At 40.0% G+C, this 20,645-nt stretch overlaps 1 protein-coding gene across 2 annotated transcripts in view; it reads right to left on the bottom strand.

The window, feature by feature from the left end:
* The window catches only part of LOC145997404 (calpain-9-like), a 219,654-nt gene that overhangs the window by 80,266 nt on the left and 118,743 nt on the right, over window positions 1-20,645 (bottom strand). For both annotated transcript variants that reach the window (XM_083134411.1, XM_083134413.1), the window contains exon 3: window positions 823-994. In XM_083134411.1, coding sequence (XP_082990537.1) covers window positions 823-994 — 172 coding nt within the window. The remainder of the gene's footprint in view (window positions 1-822; window positions 995-20,645) is intronic.

The following is a 20,645-nucleotide window of genomic DNA, read 5'->3' as shown; positions in this document are numbered from 1 at the left end:
TTGCATTACATTCATTGCAATGCAAAATTCAAAGACAAAATGTGTTCCATTGTTTGTTACCTAAGCAGTGGAAACTTTCTTTCAAGTGCTGAAACGTGAATCTTCTCCTGTTGTCTCTAAAGATAGATTTATATCGACTGAAACTGTGTTCAATATTGCAGCAACTAATGGAAGAATATTTAAAATATGTAATGGATTTCACCACAAAAGCTGGTAGCATTCTCTATTGTTGACAACAATGTTAGGATAACAGGTGTATTCTCTATTGTCAATAGCCCTAGTCAACAGTTAACTAGTTAAAAGTTATTGTCTTGCAATAAACAAGTCCCGGTTTCCATTTCCGGAGTCGACTTATGTCGCAAAAGAGCTCTTTCACACGAGATATGCATATGTCTCATGTGAGACCTTTCCAATGGCGACTGAATCACTGCCCTAATTGCCGAAATATTGCAATTTAAAATTAACAAGATTGTGAAAAAATTGGACGAAATCGTACATTTTTCACCCTGAAATTTCGGAAACGAAAACACATATGGGTCCATATCTGTTTTGTTTCCAAAATAAGATGTTGAAAAGTGGCTCCTTGTTGATTGATTCCACATGTAAAGACCACAAAATAATAATATCTTATTCAATCTCATCACCTAAAGACATAGGTAGGTATATAGAAAGCACATTTCCTGTCAATGTTACTAAACCATCAGCGTGGTAAAATAAAAAAGTTCGGCCATTGTACGTTCCCCCCCCGGTTAACAGCTTGAACTTCCCAACCACAACACAAATTTACTGCACGCACATTAAAGGTGAAAGAAATTATCTTACATGTGGCCTCATCCACACAATCGGCTGGACAGGTGGTTTCTTGTGTTGAAACAGAGCTCTGTGTCCGGCAGGAAACTCTGGATCTTCAAACAGCAACCCTCTCTCTCGACACGCTCGACGCGCCGCCTGGTAGTTGGATTGAGAACCGCGCGGTCGCTCCACTGTCCAGTACCTGAAGAATAGAGTGCATTGCATTAGACCACTATCAGCAGGAACTGAAGGAATTTGATACATAAATTGAAAACATTACAAACACTGAAGTCTGTTTTAAGATTCTTTTCCTATTAAAAATTAAACAAATAAATGTGTGTTGAACATGTCCATGGATTATAAATGTAATACGGGGTGTTTCAGAAATAATTGAGGGGTTACAAAAATGTATTGCAGGTAAACTATTGAACTTACTTTAATGAAACCAGTCCAGAATGAACGAGGAACGCAAACAGGTTTTTTTTTTTTTACACCTACAAATGTTCAATGTGTGCATCAAGGGTGACACAATAGTTTGCTTCTTGCCACACTCTCATCAACATGGGCCTGTTGATAGTACCCATCGCTGCGATGATACGCTCCCTTAGGGCTGCGATATCACGCGGCATCGGCGAGGCGAATACCCCGTCTTTCATGAAACCCCACAAAAAGAAGTTACACGGTGTAAGGTCCGGTGATCTTGGGGACCAAACCATTGCACAAAACACTGTGATTGATGTGGGTGATTTGAGTGTCGCCTAGCGGCAGGGATATGAACTCTGAGCTTAACAAAACATACACGCACAAACTGTTTGCATTCCTCGATCATTCTGGACTGGTTTCATTAACGTAAGTTCAACAGTTTACTTGCAATAAAGCTCAATTATTTATGAAACACCCGGTGTAATGAGCTGTATCTAGTTTCGCACGTCAGATGTGTAAACTTATTTTATAATGGTAATAGTACTTTTCAAGAATGCTATGAATGTGAGGAAATTAATATAGTTTGTATTTGACAAATAGAGTGGAAGCTCTATTTTACGTTTCTCGGTGGACCAAGATGAAAAAAACTTAAAATTTAAGGAAATGCAAAATGCGGGAAATCTTTACAATACGTTGCTTACTTGGGATCATGAAGATTTAATGTATACTGTGAGAAATGTAAAAGTCAGGGAACGTAAAATCGGGTTCTAGTGTATTCACAATGAAGTGACGTTCGTTATCTGAAAGTAATGCTAAAGCTTCCCCTCATTGCTTCTCCGAAATCATCAGTGCAACGCTCGCATCAATCTTCGTCACCTTTCATTAGCACGAAGATCGCTTTGCAAGCCATACACAACATTTCTGAGAAGCGACGCGCCCTGCGCTTGGTTCGCCTGAGGGTCACAGTGCACAAAATCACTTCTGAGAGAAATTTCTAACATTTCAGCAGACGTTGGTTAAGCCCATAACTAAGCAAGGGATGGTGATTACCAATCACTGATTGTGATTGGAAATGGGCACCATCCATGGCCCTATGTTAGGAAGGGGTTAATGGCTCGAAAGCCCTCTCGTTGATTCCGTACGCAATGCAAAGTTCAAAAACTGAAACAAAACACCAACGAAGGAGTTGACAACCAACAGCGGCGGACGTTTTGCCTGTTAACATTTATGCAACTTTGCATAGAGTCATGGCCGTAGGCAAGAAAAATTTTCGGGGGGGGTTCATTCATAATTGTTCCCATGGGCATCGCCAGAAATTTGAATAATAGAAATAATAACAATAATTATACAATAATAATTAAAATTTCATAATAATAAAACAATTTTATTCCAAAATAATAATAAAAAAATATTATTATTATTATTATTATTATTATATCCTTACGGGGGCTTACTCAATTCAGCAGATGTGTGAATATCGAGCACAATTTTTTTTTCGTTTCGTACAGTGTGTACTGAAATGCACAATTATTATACTTTGTTATCAAATTTTAAGATACCTTCAAAAAAAAGCTCTAAAATTTAGATAGAAATTTTAGTCATAAAGTTTTTGTTGTTTGACCTTATAACTTAATTTTTGGAATTTTGAAAAGTGTGGAACCAGTTACTCTCTTAAAAAAACTTAGCCTGGGGCATGGATTGTAGCCTCAATCGCGAACGTAATGCGCTACGAAACTGGAGATCCTAGGTTTGAACTCCTATCAAGGGGGATTTTCAACTTTATCGGACAGGGAATTTAAAAGTTGGAAAGGGAATTTTGGGACAATCATAAGGGAATTTTCAGTATATATTCCTTGTGACGCAGGAACTAAACTGGAAAGAGGACAGCATAAATGAAAATGGAGGGGTCATGGGTGGGCTGCAATTCCGAGAATAAATCCTGTTTCACTCAACTTTCAGAATTCCAAATGTATGAAAATTCTAGCTCTATCGTTTCAACATTGTCTCCTTGTATTTGTGTGATGCTTCGAAAAAATTTTTGAAAATAGTTACAGATTTTGGTTTCTGAACTTTCATTAATCCAACATGTCAGATGTTTCGGGGGGGGTTTGAACCCTAGAAACCCCCCCTCTAAATACGGCCATGCATAGAGTCATGGCCGTATTTAGAGGGGGGGTTTCTAGGGTTCACTCCCCCCGAAACTTCTGACATGTTGGATTAATGGAAGTTCAGAAACCAAAATCTGTAACTCATTTTCAATTTTTTTCCTACGAATCACAAAAATACAAGGAGACAATGTTGAAACGATCGAGCTAGAATCTTCATACATTTGGAATTTTGAAACTTGAGTGAAACAGGATTTATTCTCTGAATCGTAGCCCACCCGCGAGCCCTACATTTTCACTTCTGCTGTCCTCTTTCCAGTGTTGTTCCTGCGTCACAAGTAACATAGACTGAAAATTCCCTTATGATTGTCTCAAAATTCCCTTTCCAACTTTTAAATTCCCTCTCCGTAAAAGTCAAAAATCCCCCTTGATAGGAGTTCAAATCTAGGATCTCCAGTTTCTTAAGACGTTCGCGATTGAGGTTACAATCCATGCACCAGGCTGTATTTAAAAAAGAATAACTGGTTCCACACTTTTCAAAATTTAAAAAAATTTAGTTTTATGGTCAAACAACAAAAACTTTATGACTAAAATTTCCATCTAACTTTTAAAGCTTTTTCTTGAAGTTATCTAAAATTTAATAAAAAAAGTATAATAATTGTGCATTTCAGTACACACGTTAAAAAAACTTCTGCTAGATATTCACTCATCTGTTGGATTTAGTAAGCCTCCCTCTTGGATATAATTATTATTATTATTATTATTATTTTTATTATTATTATATTATGGAATAAAATTGTTTTATTATGAAATTTTAATTATTATTGTATAATTATTGTTGTTATTTATATTATTCAAGTTTATGGCGACGCCCATGGGAACAATTATGAATGAACTCCCCCCGAATTATTTTCCTGCCTACGGTCATGCATACAATAGTCAAAGTTTGTACCACAACACACAGAATTCCAGTCTATTCCATTCTGAACAGAAAACTTGAATGGTCCATTCAACGAAAAGTGATCCTACTACATGTAAATAACACAATGAATTAAAATGAAAATTATTATTGTTTTTAATTGCAGTAAGGTTTAGATGTTTGTGAATTCATATAATTTACACATTTCACATATAAAAGGCACTAGCGTCTGCAGCCTATATACTTCACAGACAAGTGAAGTCAAATTCTGCGTAACGCACTTTTGTTCATGTTTTCCATGTATTCAGACTATACCATCATACTCAAGTTGTCTTTTTTTCATTTGTTAGCAGACACCATAAAGTTCTTCATAATTCTATGAAATCAGTTCATTATGAATATTTTAATCCAATATCTTGTCTAGAACCTTAAATTTTGTGTGTGAATGTCACACATGTTACGCTGGAATCAGGGACGGCGACAGGGGTGGGCACAGGTGGGCAAGCGCCCACCCAAAAATTCCTGTGCCCACCCGATTGCCCACCCAATCAAATTCAGCAAGTACATATACTTGGGATATAGGAATGATTCAATAAATAAGGGTATTCTGGTGTTCATAACATGTATATTTTACTTGTGAATATTATCTATGCTAGAAATATTCACATATTATCATCCCATATATTAGAAAGTGAAAGTAATTACTAGAGCTATTGAAACAAAAGCTGTGATCAAATGAATGCTTCCATGATTAAAAGCAGCTAGTAGGCTTAGGAGGCTCAACATTATGCAGGGTATGATCAACATTAGATCAGAATTTAGGGTAAACTTGAGGACTGCAGCTCCGGGACTTCACTGAGAAAGACTGCATTGAAAAGTACCACATAATGAAAAAAATAGGTACTTCGGATGTGGTAAAAAAATATAATGACAAACCACACCATGTAACTTGGCAAGACGTTATAACTGAAACTGTGTAGAGGGGATTGGAGTGAGGCCTTGGTGCTGTAAGCTTCGGGTCTCCACATACGTATATAAATCCCAGCCTGGGTATGGTTAAAATAATCTCCAAATAAACAAATAAAAACATCATCTTAGCGTTACTTTTCCAGCAACACAATAAATCATTTCGACTTTTTAATTATTATTATTATTATTAGAATAATTTAATCAAGAAGACTTAGATGGACAGGCCATGTGACACGAATGGCAGAGGAAAGAATAGTTTACACGATTCTTGTTGGCAAACCTGATGGTAAGAGACCAGTAGGAAGGCCAAGACGAACAAGATGGACATAAAAGAAATCGGCAAGGATGGGAAAGATTGGATTGATCTTGCCCCGGATAGAAACAGATGGAAGGCTTGTGTTTCTGCATCCATAAACCTTCGGGTTTAAGTATACCAGAGAGTATAGTATAGTTTTAATTACGGTAGCTCTGCATTGAAATTCCGGAAGTGTCTTTTTTCTTTATTTCATTAAAATTTTTATATACCTGTCATCTTCAAATATCAATATGGTATGCGAAATATTAACTTTATATTCGTTCTACTAATAAGAACGAATCACAATAATCACTACAATACCGAAGTGAAAACATTTTGATAAACCAGTTACGTATGGAAAAAGCTACATAATTATTCAATTGCTAATGACTGGCTTATCATATTTAGAAATCCTCTTTCGACACACAAATTTTGCCACACGAATCAGCCGAAAATGTCGACAGAATCTGTAGATGCTGCTGAAGTAAAGAAAAAAAAATGTCACGTTTGTTTGTTTTTAAGCCCACTTTTATGCTCAGATGGGCTAATTGGGACTAAACCTACAGTTTAACGTGTAGTCCGAACCAGTGTGCATTGTGCTTCCACCAGGAGAGGGGGGAGTGCAACACATGACCTCTTCATTATAATGCGACAGCGTTATGCCATTGGGGGAAAAATATACAGAAAGAACTCGCACCAAACGTGTCATTTTATCACCACAGAAGACAAATTGAGACTTTCGGAAAACAACATCATTGTTCACGGAATTAGTTGCCTTGATCCACTAATGAAACGTTGTGCAATTGAAACTACCACCTCAACTTTCTAAGAGGTACGAGCTAATGAAACTCCATTTTTGGAAGAGTAAGTCGTGGTTGATTTATTTTATTTTAAGTCATTTCAATTGTGATTAGATTAAAGTAAGGAAGGGGCGAAAACAAATACATTCTGACACTCAAAATACAAACCCTCATAAATTATTACTTTGACAGTGGTTCCAGGGACTCGTTGCCCTTAAAATAATAAAGTTTCCAGGGTGTGCTGCACAGGTTGACATTCTAGTGTATTCGAAATGGTCACGCCATACAACCCAAGTCATCTATAAAAAATACATGAATTATTGCTGTTACGGTGATCAACTTCGATGAATTCCTTGTGTCCTAAATCATTTGTTTACCTCAAAAAATATGTTCATGTAACCATACGTGCGTTGCTTCTCCCGCATTAGTAACATGAGAGTTCAGAAAACGAAGAGCAACTTAGCTAATAATCTCTTCAATTCTGAACAGATTTTTCAATCTTACTTGTTTATTACATATGAGTGATATTTTGTCAAAATAGCCTTTCATTAGACTAGGAATACTTCATGGACAATGAACAAAGAATTGGTTTTCCGTGTGCTTTTTAAATCATTCCTAATAAGACGTTCATTTTAATCCAAACATGCAGTGGCGGCGATTGAGGAGCGGGAAATGGGGGATGCAGTTTCCCCGTCACTTTTTGCACCCGCACTATGGCCTCTTTATGCTAAGCCTTTTCTACCAAGAAAAAGTATTTTGTCCTTGCCCCTCAAATGTTGGAACCCAAACGCCCTTACTGCAAACATTCAGATAGATTTGTCAGTTGTGCAAACCTTGTAAGCTAAGAAATGTGATCCCCAAAGGAGTAACAAAACTCTTCCAGTCAAAAACTCATACAATAAAAATACTATGCTCAGGGACATGTCTTCAATTACGAGAAACTTCACGATTGTCTACCATCGCACTTTCTATCACTGTCGCTCCGGCTCCCGTGGAGGAGAGTTTAGCATATCGCACTACGACGTCGAGGGGTCCTGGGTTCGAATCCCGGCCTGGCCATGGATGTTTGTGCGTGAGTGTCCATTCATCAATTTCATCATGTCGTCACTCATCCCCATCTTCGCAAATTAGCCAAAAGTGGCACAAAAAGCGAAGTAAAATAAAGCAAATCAATCAACTAATCAAATCAATCTATCACTGTCGCCTAATACATAAAATCAAGTATCTGCCTTGTATTTGCAACACAAACTTAAACCTAATTCACATTTATTTCACTGTATTAACATGCATGAAATAATGTGGTTAGAATGTATGGCTGCACATGCTAAACACTTCCTTGAAATAATTGTGTCCATCAGAGACAAAGAGAAAGAAAATGGAACAAGATGGGAGGATATATTAGAAAAGAATAAGGAGGAAAACAGGATAAGGAAAGGGAAAAGAAGTAAGAGAGAATCGGGAGTGTAAGAGAGAGAGGGGATACATACGTCTTACATACACATATACAGTATACTATATATGGTCTTACATTTATACTGCCCACCCTAATCTATCAATATGGCGCTTCTGCCCACCCAGTCGAAAATTTCTGGCGCCGTCCCTAGCTGGAATGCCCCGAATGCATGTTCAGTGGGGCAAGAACAGGAAAAAGTGGGGGCGGGTTTGTAGGGAAACATTGCAGCATACTCCTCAAATTTTGGATAGTGTTATGGTAACCTGTAATTCCTTTCATCTAAATTCTACCCCTTTAAATAATTTGACAAACCCAATTCGCTGCAATTCAAAGAATCTTGTTTCTAGTAGCTAAATCCAACAGTTTCTTCCCAAAACAATTCCAACCTCCATGAACCTGTTATAGCGTAAAACAAAGTACAACCATGGTAATGGACAATTTGCTTGAGAATACTTATGCATCCCACTCTATTGTACACTCCTGTTCAGATAAACTGGCACATAATCCAACTGCACAACCTTATAAAGTGTATCACTTTATGTGAACAGGAGTGTACATTCACATAAAACCTTGTGCTATTCCTTGCCATTGTACAGTCTATTCTTAAAATAAATTATGAAACAGTTGTTCTGAGGTTATAGACAAGGTAACATTATTGTACCTGGAGAATATAAGACCATCCATTACGTCTATGCATCACATCTAAATAATGAGTTATATTTTCAAAATAATTTCAAATAATACAGTAATTTGATGAGATGTTGATGAGATTACACCATCAACTCAAAATGTCTACTAAACAAATAGGAGATTTTGGGCCCGTTAAGCTCTCCACATACGGCCGTGTTCGGCAATCAGAATACTTAACTTCAAGAAACCACTGAGATTGCATCTACTTAAGAATTCACTATTTTGTTTCCTTCCTCGGGTGGCGATTTGAAATTTATTGCTGGCATGTTGAACGTTGCGCTCCAATGGCAATGCTCGTCTATTCTACCCAGATTTCGAGCACAGATATCGCTTTTCAATTGTTTTATTGATGCCCTGCGACTAAAAAGTAACAACAGCACAGAAATGTTGATTTGCCATAGTTCGTTGTTGTGCCTGGCTAGCAGGATCGTAAAAAAGGGAAAGATCTTCCAATCACTCACTCGTGCTGGATCATTGGAGTTCCACGTCACACCGCTAGGTGGCAACACCAGTCATCTCTCTTCGGCAGAGCATGTGGGTAAGGGAAATATCATAGAGGGGCTCAGTACAATTATTTAGTCCAATGTCGTCGAATTGCAGCATTACTTAGTGAGGCGTTGCCACCGGGGGGGGCCGATGAAGGGGTCTAGCCCCTCTCACGATAAAAAGTTTCGGCCCTTCAATCTATCCAGATAGTTCAGACAATAAGAGATGAAGGGAAAAAAGACAAAGTAGTTCACATAGAAATAAAGAAAGTGAACAGAAAAAACGAAAGTAGAAATGGGAAATAAAGAAAAGAGAGCAGTTCATAGGAGTGCGCACTGGGGGGGGGGGGATTTGCCCCCCTAATCGTGGACTTCCGCAATTTTTTTTTCCACTTAGGAACAAGCAAGGTATTCCATGGGGATATTACGCCGATAATAGTGTTGCCCCCTCAAAAACACTACTTGAATTTGAAATTATCGCATTCCTGCATCCGCATTTTAATAATTAATGCAAATTACTATGACTGAAATCAAATTATACGTGTGAAAAATATACTTTTAGGTTGACATTCGTTTTCTAAGGGGGAGGTGTGACCATCCTTGCCCCTTTCAGACGTCCATGCTCCTAGTTATATTATTATATGAACTTTCACCTAGAAATTTAGCGTACATCTTATCGCCGTTATTAAACGATATTATACTCTCAATTCATTTCAATTCGATGAAAGTTCAAAGAAACTACGGGGCAAGGGGTGCAGTGGCGCGACCACAGAGGGGCAGGGGGACATTGCCACCTCCAACCTTGGACGAATTCGAGGGGGCAAGGGAGCAAACACTGAAGTAAAAGAAAGCAAGACTAGCAGAATCTAAGAGTAGCAGGACAAATGAATACTCAATATGTTGTTAGTTTTCATTATTTCTTCCAGACGGCGAAGAGCACGTGAAGGGGGGGGGGGCACAGAGGGACAATTACCCCTTCGATTTCAAATTTTATCGGGAGTTGACCCTGGGCGCCGAACGATCTAAACTAAAGAGAAATGTGCAAGAGAATGACATGGCGCCCCATGATTTTTTTTGCACCCTATCATAGGCGCCGGCTCCATGGGGCTTGGGGGGGGGGGGCTCGAGCCCCTCCAATGTTAACGATATTGGGCAGAGCCCCCCTAATAATTTTGCTTAAGAGGATCTAATGTATTATTTTGCTTCTCTTGTACAGTGTAGCTACTCTGAATTGTGCCACATGAACTTAACTTTAAATACACATTTGAAATGATGTAGACCATCAATTTGGGGGGCTGAGACCTCTAAACCATCAACTTTGGGGGGGGGGGGGCTATGACCAGAGACAGCAAAACACATGACTTACTACTATATACTAAGTATGTAATTATGAGTATTGTTAAAATTTTTACTAAAAAGAGTTTCAAAAGGCGATGTGCATGAACCAGGGTAGTTCGGGCTACAAATGGCTCTCACATGAGATTCAGAACGAGATCATTGATATATTAGGAAGATCTGTTTTGCGCTCCGTGGTAGCATATAAAAAAAGTCGGGAATATTTTGCTATTATGGTTGACGAAACTTGTGACATATCCATCCGTGGACAATTAATATTCTGCATTCGAACTGTGAATAAAAATGTTGATATTTTTGAGGAATTCATGGGCTCTTATGAAATTCCGAACACTGAGGCCAAAACTTAAAAAGGGAGAGAGTGAGTCATTCATTAATTTATTTCAGTGATCAGAGCCCCCCCCCCAATAATTTTGACAAGTCGGCGCCCCTGCACCCTATTAAATCAATATTGCTTTCCCTTTGAAAAAATGTGGATCTAAAAATGTTCTTGTTCGCTTCGCTCGCAATTTCTTTTCTGTGATGCATTGTAAATTACTAGAGAGATAAGTAAAACAACTAAGTACTTCAAACAGTTGCTGCTAAACAGTTTTGTCTTAAATGCGTGAAAATTTGTTCAGAAGAAAAGGAGCACACATTTCACAAACAATTTATATAATTTTTGCTGGGTTTGTTATGAGACGGATGAATTGATTATGTAATGTATTTAAATAATCTGTTTATATGTATACAGGGTGTTTCCGTGACCTTCTTCCAAACTTCAGGAGCGTATATTCTAGGCTAGGTAGGCTATCTGCGAAGGCTGAAGTCTAGAGAATAAAATACAGGAGAAAAATCGATCACAAATTGTAAATAATATCATTCATATCAGTGAGATGATGATTCTGATTCTGGAGTTGGCAACCTGATTTCTTAGGAGTTGGCAACCTGATTTCTAAGGAGTTGGCAACCTGATTTCTTAGGAGTTTGCAACCTGATTGCTATTCATAGCCTAGGACCACGTGACATACTGAGATAGCCCAGACATTGTACTCTGTATACGCCACTGCCAAACTTGTAGGGTGGGTGGAGACTGACTCAAGTATCATATGAGAAGGAACCTTGGTCCGGAAATTATTAAAGCCCGACCCTGTGGCCGAGTGGTTAGCATATCGCGCTGCGACGTCAAGGGTCCCGGGTTCGAATCCCGGTCGGGCTTGGTTGTTTGTGAATGTCCATTCATCAATTTCATCATTTCATCACTCATCCCCATCTTCGCAAATTAGCCAAGAGGCACAAAACACGAAGTAAAATAAACTAAATCAAATCAAATCAAATTATTAAAAAGTTATGAGACAAACCTTTTTGGGGCTTCCTATGTCAGTGGAATAAGACAAGTGAAAGATACGGCTTGTAGATTTAATACGGACGTTAATACAGTGTATCGTAACACACTACGTTACAAATACGTTACAGTAGGTGTTCAAAATGGCAGTCTCGAGCGTCGAAAGAAACTCCCGTCATATCCACTCTGGAGTCGTTCTGACGATATAGCAAGGATTCTTGCCAACAGGTTCTCCTCACTCAAACGATTGGGTGCTGAGCCGAGGGACACCCCCTTGCATCCCCTCCTGGGGCGCGTCAAGTATCTGAGCGCTCAGCGAGCAATGTGATCGCTCAGCTACTTGACGGCCAAATAGGCGTTGCTCCGCGAGCGCTGCTCACTTGATCGCTGAGCGAACATGAACCTTGCTCGCCACATGTTTGAGCCACAGAATATAGCGTTTTTGTGTTTCGATCTCGTGAGGCAAAGGGAAGAAGAGGAAAACTGTATGAGGATGGCGGGCTGGCGACCAATGAGGAAATATTTATGATGAACGGCTTGCGATGTAGCGTAATTAAAGAGGAAGTTCAAGCATACACTATGGTTCAAGTAACAGAAGGTGATGTAATATTCCAGTTCTTGTAATTGTATTACAATGAAAGTGTTGCTTATTCCAAATAATAAATATTAAATAATATATACACCATAGTTTTGGAAAGTTGTGCAAGGATGTGAAAATGAAAATTTCGATAGTTTTGTTCACATCAACTATTCTATTTCCGTGATTAACAGCTTTTCAAACACTAAAATCTTGTCACTCGACGCAGCCACATTGATCACAGATTATTCAAACGCACTGATATTTTGATCAATGAGCGCACAGCGTCAAGTAAATGATCTGTCTGCTCAACGAGCGAAAATTTTGCTCAGCGAGCGTCGCTCAGATACTGGACGGGCCTCTGGCAACTATCCTTTGAAATTGTAACAATATGGTCTCTGAGTATTCGCTATCATATTAAGAGATGTTTTCCTGTTGTTGTGACTATATATATGTATCATTTAAATAATCAAATAAAACAATTGAAAAACAGTATTGGTACAGAATAGCCAAAACTTATTTTTCTTGTGGCTATGGTGTCTTGTTGCTACTGTGCCGGCCCCCGTTAGCACATCGCGCTACGACGCCACGGTTCCCGGGTTCGAATCCCGCCTGGGCATGGGTATTTGAGAGTGTCCATTCATCAATTTCACCATGTTCATCAGACTCGTCCCCATCTTCGCAAATTAGTCAAAAGTGGCACAAAAAGCGAAGTAAAAGAAATCAATGAATTGCTACTGCCATGAGCCTTGGGAGGAGAAGAACTTTGCATTAGTAATCGAGGCTGTTCTCTCGACAAGGATAAGTGCAGGAGCTCTGTGCGATTTATAAATTGAAAAACATCTTTACTAGTGATTATTGTTTTGTGGGGGAGAGAGGGAGAGAGAGAGTGGCGAATCTTAAATGCAACGAAATTCCTTACTTTTTAAACATGGATATTATTTTGATTATTTTAATGGTAGTTACAGCATTTTTTTTATTTTTCGGGGACATGTTAGGGCAGTGACCTTTAACGTTTTTTTCCGACAGCGGGCCATATTTACATTCTATAAGCGACTGACGGGCCGCATGTTCGTAGATGAGCTTTACATAACTGCATGGTTTCAATATACGTATACATTCACTTACTGTACTCTTTTCTTATGATATATTATATGAGCATGGGTAACTATTGCAAAGAACACCGTCACGTTCTGAATTGAGGTTAGTCACTGCAACGCAACAAATAAGCATCAAATAAGAAAAATATAGCATTAACCATCGAAACAAAAGAATTATCATTTACGCCTTCAACGAGAAGATTGTGAAGGTGGTTTTTACAGTAGGGTGTCAATATGCACACACATCGGCCACCTTTGGGTCACTAAAAAACCACAACTACGAAATGTCAATTTCCAATATGTGTCTGTGAATGCGTGCTTTACCATCTCTTCTTTATTTAGGATGGATCCTGTTTACATTTCTACCTGCGTTTTGATACAAGTAGAAGTACAGTGTGCCCGTAAAGTAATGGTGGGTTTTTAAACAGTCATAGTTTTGGAACAAAGCATGGTAGAGAGATGGACGATACGTCAAAGCAAAGAGAAAATCTCCAAGTTTATGCATGCGAAAGTTTACGCGCTGACATCTACAGGCGCGTTGGGTAGCGCATGCGCATTGTGTTTCAAGGAAAAACAAGCTCCACGAGCTCGTTAGTCATCCTCGCTACTGAGGCATCATGTTTGCGGTGCAGAGGAAGGTTGAATGTGTGTTGTGACTTGCTAAGTTTGAGTCAGTTACACGTGTTAGGCGTGAATACCGACGTGTATAAAATGAAGACTCCCCCTCTGCATGAAAATAACATTCGCCGATGGGACAGCCAACTCAGAGAAGGAGGCAGCCTACCGAAGCAAACACGTTCAGGACGGCCAGCAGTTACTGATCATGCAATTGAAGCTGGATATGTTACAAGGGTATGCAGTGCCCCAAATACCGGAGAGTTCCATTTTCCAGTTAGATGGTGCTCCTCCACATTTTCCCACAATCGTGCGGGATTTTTTTTAACGAAACATTTCCTCAGCTATGGTTCGGACGAGGAGGGTGGATTGCCTGGCCCCCACGGTCTCCAGACCTTACACCAATGGATTTATATTTGTGGGGTTATGTCAAAACACAAGTGTTCTCCTGTCAAGTTCGAAATCTGGACCATTTAAAAGCAAAGATCCTTGAAGCTCTTTCGTCTATTACGCCGGCTCTTCTCTGCCGTGTATTGGAAGAGACTGAGTATTGTCTTCACGTCTGCAGGGCAACTAAGAGTTCGCACATCGAAGTCTACTGAATAGGTAAGAAACTTGGAGAGTTTATCTTTGCTTTGACGTATCGTTCATCTCTCTACCATGCTTTGTTCCAAAACTATAACTGTTTAAAAACCCACCATTATTTTACGGACACACTGTAGAATAATAATGCATTAAATTCGAAAGTGTGACAATACAAAACCCCTAAATAACAACAATGTAATCAACTGAATACCAACACAGTAATGGAAAGAAACAGCGGCACCGTAAAGAATGAATGGAGGATTTTGGTAGTAATTAAAAGATTGTCCACCCTATGGAGCTTGTTTTATTTAAAGGTTTAATTTATTTCTCAGCTATTCTGGTTTTGTTCCCAATTAGTTGCCTTATCTTGTGTTCTCATCTCAATCTACGCTTGCGTTGTATAAAGAATGTTTCGTAGGGCGGTGATACGTCAGAACACACTTGTTGAGGCGCAGGCTTCTTTAGTTTTGTCTTTTTGTACAAAAAAAGGCAACAGAAATTAAGAAACGCGTTGGAATTTTAAACGCCTGGATTTCCCCATCATAAGCATACTAGACTGGTAAGGACGGGTGGAGAAGTTGCTAAAATATGAAGCCCATATACGCTTTGGAAAGTTATGTAGGATGCGTGCATTTATACCATTTGTAAATACCACCAGTTTGGGCATGGGTGGGTCTTCTTTGTTGATTGATTGACTTGCTTTATTTTACCTCGCTTCTTGTGCCACTTTTGGCTAATTTGCGAAGATGGGGATGAGTGATGATATGATGAATGGACACTCACAAACATCCATGTCCATGCTGGGATTCGAACCCAGGACCCCTGGCGTCGTAGCGCGATGTGCTAACCACTCCGCCACGGGGGGCGGCCGGGTCTTCTTTGTGAATGTCCCTTCCTTGCAGAACACCCTGGACCACTGGCGTACGCAGTGGGGGGCTGATGTGGCTACAACCTAATCCGGAAATCTTGAGATTAATGAAAAATTTTCAAGTAACAACAGTGAAAAACTCGGGAAACCCCAGAGTGGTAAAATGCAAATCTATCTTAAAATCAGCCCCGATTGTCATATTTGACAGTGGGAAGTTCTAGATATAAGAAATACACTATGTGGAAGAAAGTCATTGGACACCACATGTCAGCAGATACCATCAGTTTTCTTGCAATCAGTAGGAGGTCGGTCCGCCTTTGGCAGCGATATCAGCAGCCACTCGTTGTGGTAAACTGGCCACAAGGTCGTGTAGTACACCGAGTGGGATATTCCGCCATTCCTCCTGAAGTACAGTCACCAACGCTGGAAGTGTAGAAGGGCGAGGCGATCGTGACCTCAATCGGCGCTCCAGTTCGTCCCATAGATATTCGATAGGGTTGAGGTCAGGGCTCTGAGCAGGTCAATCCAGTCGGGTGACATTATTTTCTGCATACCACTCCATGGTAGCCCTGGAAACATGACAAGTCGCATTATCGTCCTGGAACACACATTCTTCGTTTCCATAGAAACACCACAACGTGGGGAGCATGGAGTTGTCTGGATTAAATCGGTAGAACGCAGACGTCATGTGACCATACACCGGTAATAGTGGACCCACGCCATGCCAGCTGAAACAACCCCAGAACATGGTGCCGCCACCACCATACTTCACTGTGGGCACTGCACACTCGGGTAACAGACATTCTCCGGGTAATCGCCGTACCCACACTCTCCCATCTGATTGAAACAGTATGAAGCGTGATTCATCGCTCCATAGGACCTTCTGCCATTGCTCCACCGTCCAGTTTATCCGCTCTTTACACCAGCATAGTCTCTGCCGTTTATTGTTTTTTGTTGTCAGGGGTTCGTGGGTAGCGGTTCGACCATGATAACCGAGCGCATGGGCCTCCTTGCGAAGGGTCTTGGTCGAAACAGTCAAATTGGTCGCACTTTGAACCTCTTCTGCAATCGAATGCATCAGACGGGTCCTGTTTTTCCAAATCTCCCTCTCAGCACTCTCCTGTCCCGGTCGTCCAATCTCGTGGGTCTTCCACTTCGTGGTGCATTGCTGCAGTGTCCCTTTTCCTTCCACTTCTTGATGACAAAGGCTACAGTTGATTTAGGGACCTGTCGGGCATCAGCTATGCTACGTATACTCATGCCTCCTATGGAGCAGCCTACTATGATCCATCCCTCTTTCAAACATGCTGAGCTCTTTCCTGTCCGTCATTTTATCAGCGAATGATCTGAGAAGCCTCCTGCTGCCGTATATATATATATAAACACACACACACACACACACACACACACACACACGTACGTCTGTACTCTCTTTTCCATGAGAAGTTCGTTTCAGAGTTGAAACCGGGGTGTCCAGTGACTTTCTTCCACATAGTGTATCTTATTGTGTATTCCGCCCCCTTAGAAAACAGCTATTGTCCACCTTTACAATTTTAGCCCCCCCCCCCCCAGAAAAATCCTGTGTACGCCAGTGCCCTGTACTGTAGTTTACAGACTAGAGTCTGGATTCACAGCCAATATTATACCCTCTGTGGCTTGTGACGTGTCATCCATACATGTGTGTAACTGTCCCTTCATTCATCTCATCGTATCATCGTTCATCCTCATCCTTGCAATGCGCCAAAAGTGGCAAATATGCTTCCAAAAATCTTATAACAGATAGAACTTTACACGAGAGCATTTTATGGAACATTTCGGTTAGCTGTTTCAATTACAATGTACAATATATACGCGTACAGCACGAAAGGCACGTCGAGTTACACCGTCAATGCTGTGTGCACGGTGTTTACAATTGAAAACGCTAAAATATTCTTCCATACGTGTACAGTAAACGATGTAAAGTATGTATTTTATCAGCGCCATTCTTCTCTACCTAAAACAGTTTAATGCGAAGCGATATTCCTCTCGGTTTTATAGTTATCGTCGTTTAAAAATGTGAAGTGATACGTTGTTTACATCTCACGCGGCCGCCATTACAACTGCACTCGTGACCTAGAGGTCGCTTCTCATTGGTTACGCTACGAAAAATGATACGGACCGAGCCTATCCTTGAGAAATGCCACGAAATATGCCATGGCATCTCAATTTACACGGTAGTTTTTTGGTAATGGCATAAATGTTAATAAAAATGCTAAGTAAAATGCTTTCGTCTAAAGCGAGCCTACGTTTTGATTTCATTTGGTTTATTTCAATTCGCTTTTCTACCGCTTTTGTCTAATAGCGAAGATGAGGATGAGTGATGATATGATGAAATTGGTGAAAGGACACTCGCAAAGAACCTGCGACCCTTGGTAGTCGTAGCGCGATGTGCTAACCACTCCGCCACGTCGGTCAGCTTAATTGTGGGAAAATATGGCTCGTTTGTCCCCCTAGAAAAAAAAAACCTTGCTTGCCTCTCACTAGGAAAAAAAATTCTAAGTAGAGTCCCAACTCGGGTATCCATAATTTTTAATCCGATAGTAGGTAGGGACATCGTGGACAGACCACTGAATGCACTCGACCAACGGAGGGCGCCCTCTGTATGCACAGTCACGGACACTTCTGGGTTTGAATGATCCCATGGAAAATCAACAGAGTTGTTACAACCCAGATGTGTCCGAGACTGTACCTCCAGATGACCATGAGGATGTCACTATTCGCCAACAACATTTCCCATCACAGGAGCTAACAAGAACGCTGTCCAGGGAACACGTCAGAATAACAATCTCGCAACACCCCTCCTGCATCGCTCTTCACAGTTGGCGCATGACATGTCGAGACACTCGCACATTCGCCAAAACCATTGCGAATTTTCGTCACGTACGAAAGTCATGCTTTGAGTGTCTCTTTGGAAGTCTCACCGAGGCGAGCCGAAAAAAAAGGGAACGATTTTTCACTTGCGCTCTGTGAAAGCCAGCGTATGAAGTTCGGTACTGGTCAATTAATAAACGTCTCGCCCTATGCCACGATCACTGCTTGCAGAGCAACCGATCCTACTCATACTGGTTTGTCGCGAAAGCCTTAGAATGAATTGCGGCTTGATAAAGTGTCTCATTTTTGACGTACGATCCTCTTTACCTCGCCCCCGTTAGACCGGTGGGGCTCAAGAAGGGAACCTGAAGTTAATGGAGAGCTGCCAAACTTTACCGACAGAGGCGCTGCCATAGTCAATTCGGAACGCTTGGAAAGTTGGTTATTACTTGCATGGGACACCTTGCGTAAAGTAGATTTTCCAGGACTGAGCCTACAGTTTCAAACACGATGTGACTCCACTGAGTATCGAATCCGGGATCTTTTCATTACAAAGTGACGATATTACCTCTACGCCATCAGGGAGATCCAGGTACACCCAACGACGAAAGAAACAGTAGGCGAATTGTCCACCACCATTTTCATCGGTCTGAATTACACAATGTGATGAGACAATGAATTGAAATATAGACGTCAATAAGCAGAGAACAATGTCTGCTTCGAACCAACATAGTTTCATTCCTTAAAACAACACAGGATGTAGAATAAAAAAGTAGTGAAAATAGCTGTGGACAATTTGCCTACCATTATCTTTGCCGTTGACTGTACACACAGGAAAGTTAATTCATGAGTGGATATGCATAAAGTCTGTACTTCAGCCGAATTGTATATTTTGATGTGTACACAAAAAACGTGGGAGAGTTGTCACTGTCAGTTATATTGTTTATCTGTAGTAAATTTCCAAAATGTTTCACAGACTTCTTGTGTTTGCAACTTTTAGTTCACCATTTCATTAACAATTTATGAGTTTATGGTCAAGTGTGGCTGTACTGAGTCTCCTTAGATTCACAGAAAAGATGTCACTTTTGTTATTCTTCATTAGGAATCTAATGTAACTTCTGCACAATATACATAATTGAGATTTCTTTTCAATGTCCGATCTAGCCTTCTTGAGAGAAAACACATTTTATTCTTCCGTCTAGTTAACTTTGACAGAATTCGAAAATTAATTTCAGAAAGTAGGTGCTCAGCGCCTATTTAAAAAATTTAATTTAACAAATTCAATGAGAATACTATTTCCTATAATATTCTTCTCTCATAGTGTTCAAATGGATTCAGCTTTGCTGCATCTGTACTCCATATGACAGACGCATATTCGAATTTTGACCTTACGAATAATACAGAACTTTTATTATTATGAAAATCCCTCCACTGTCTAATAAGAATACACTCAAGAATAACTCATTTCTAGAACCCGGATTATTATGTAATATCAAAGTACAAGATATGTACTTAAATATGTAACAATAATTGATAAAATATGTACCTAAATATGTATTATCAAAAGGATATGTAGCTAAATATCAAGTATCAAAGAATATGTAATATTAATAATAATCTAGTATCCAAGCAATTTCAAGAATTCTGCTAAATATTTATTTACGTAGTTTTGAACATATTCAACATAATTTTAAGGACATATGTTGTTCAAATTAAAATTTCTATCAAATTTTGTAACGAACTTGAGTGGGTTTTATATGTAAAATGTTAAGATTTTTAAAATGTTTGTTATTTCAAATAATATTCATATTATCACAGACAACTATAGTTAGACTGGTAAAGTTGTTGTTCTGCAGTGTGTAATAATAACACCAAGATCCCTGACTGCAAAATTTCGTGCAAGAGTATAGCTGTCTCTTTGCTACTGACATAAGGGTGCTGCCATTTTAAATCCGGCCCTGTTCGTTGCGACTAATCTAAGAGCTAGAAAAGCGACGTGAAATACCCGAAGTACAAAGAAAGAACAGCAACACAGATTGTAAACAAACGAGAGAAGGAATTCCTAGAGGCCAGTGATGCATGTGGCCAGCCTTCGGGATACGGCGAATTGATACAAGGTGTTGCTGGGGAGGGGCGGGGGAGAAGACCTTGAGATTCACTTCCTTCGGCCCAGGCAACCTTGCTCGCTCGCGTGCCTCTCATTGATGACGTCACCGTAGATCACAGCCTATGGTATTTCATCTGGGTATGTTACCGCATCGTGCCTTTTAATCGCTATTTCGGAGAATGACTTTGTTTTCGTTTCTTTACTTTGCGTCACGTGGGATCCTCTTTCCCTTCTCTGGATTGCTCGCGACGATGAGGATAAGTGAATATTTCAAGATGAAACAAGTGATAGACAACGACATTAAGAAATACCCACCCCCTAACCAGAAAACCAAC

This window comes from Lepisma saccharinum, chromosome 13 (assembly GCF_977018435.1).
Source record: "Lepisma saccharinum chromosome 13, izLepSacc3.1, whole genome shotgun sequence".
NCBI lineage: Eukaryota > Metazoa > Arthropoda > Insecta > Zygentoma > Lepismatidae > Lepisma > Lepisma saccharinum.
This window is presented reverse-complemented; position numbering and strand designations above follow the sequence as displayed.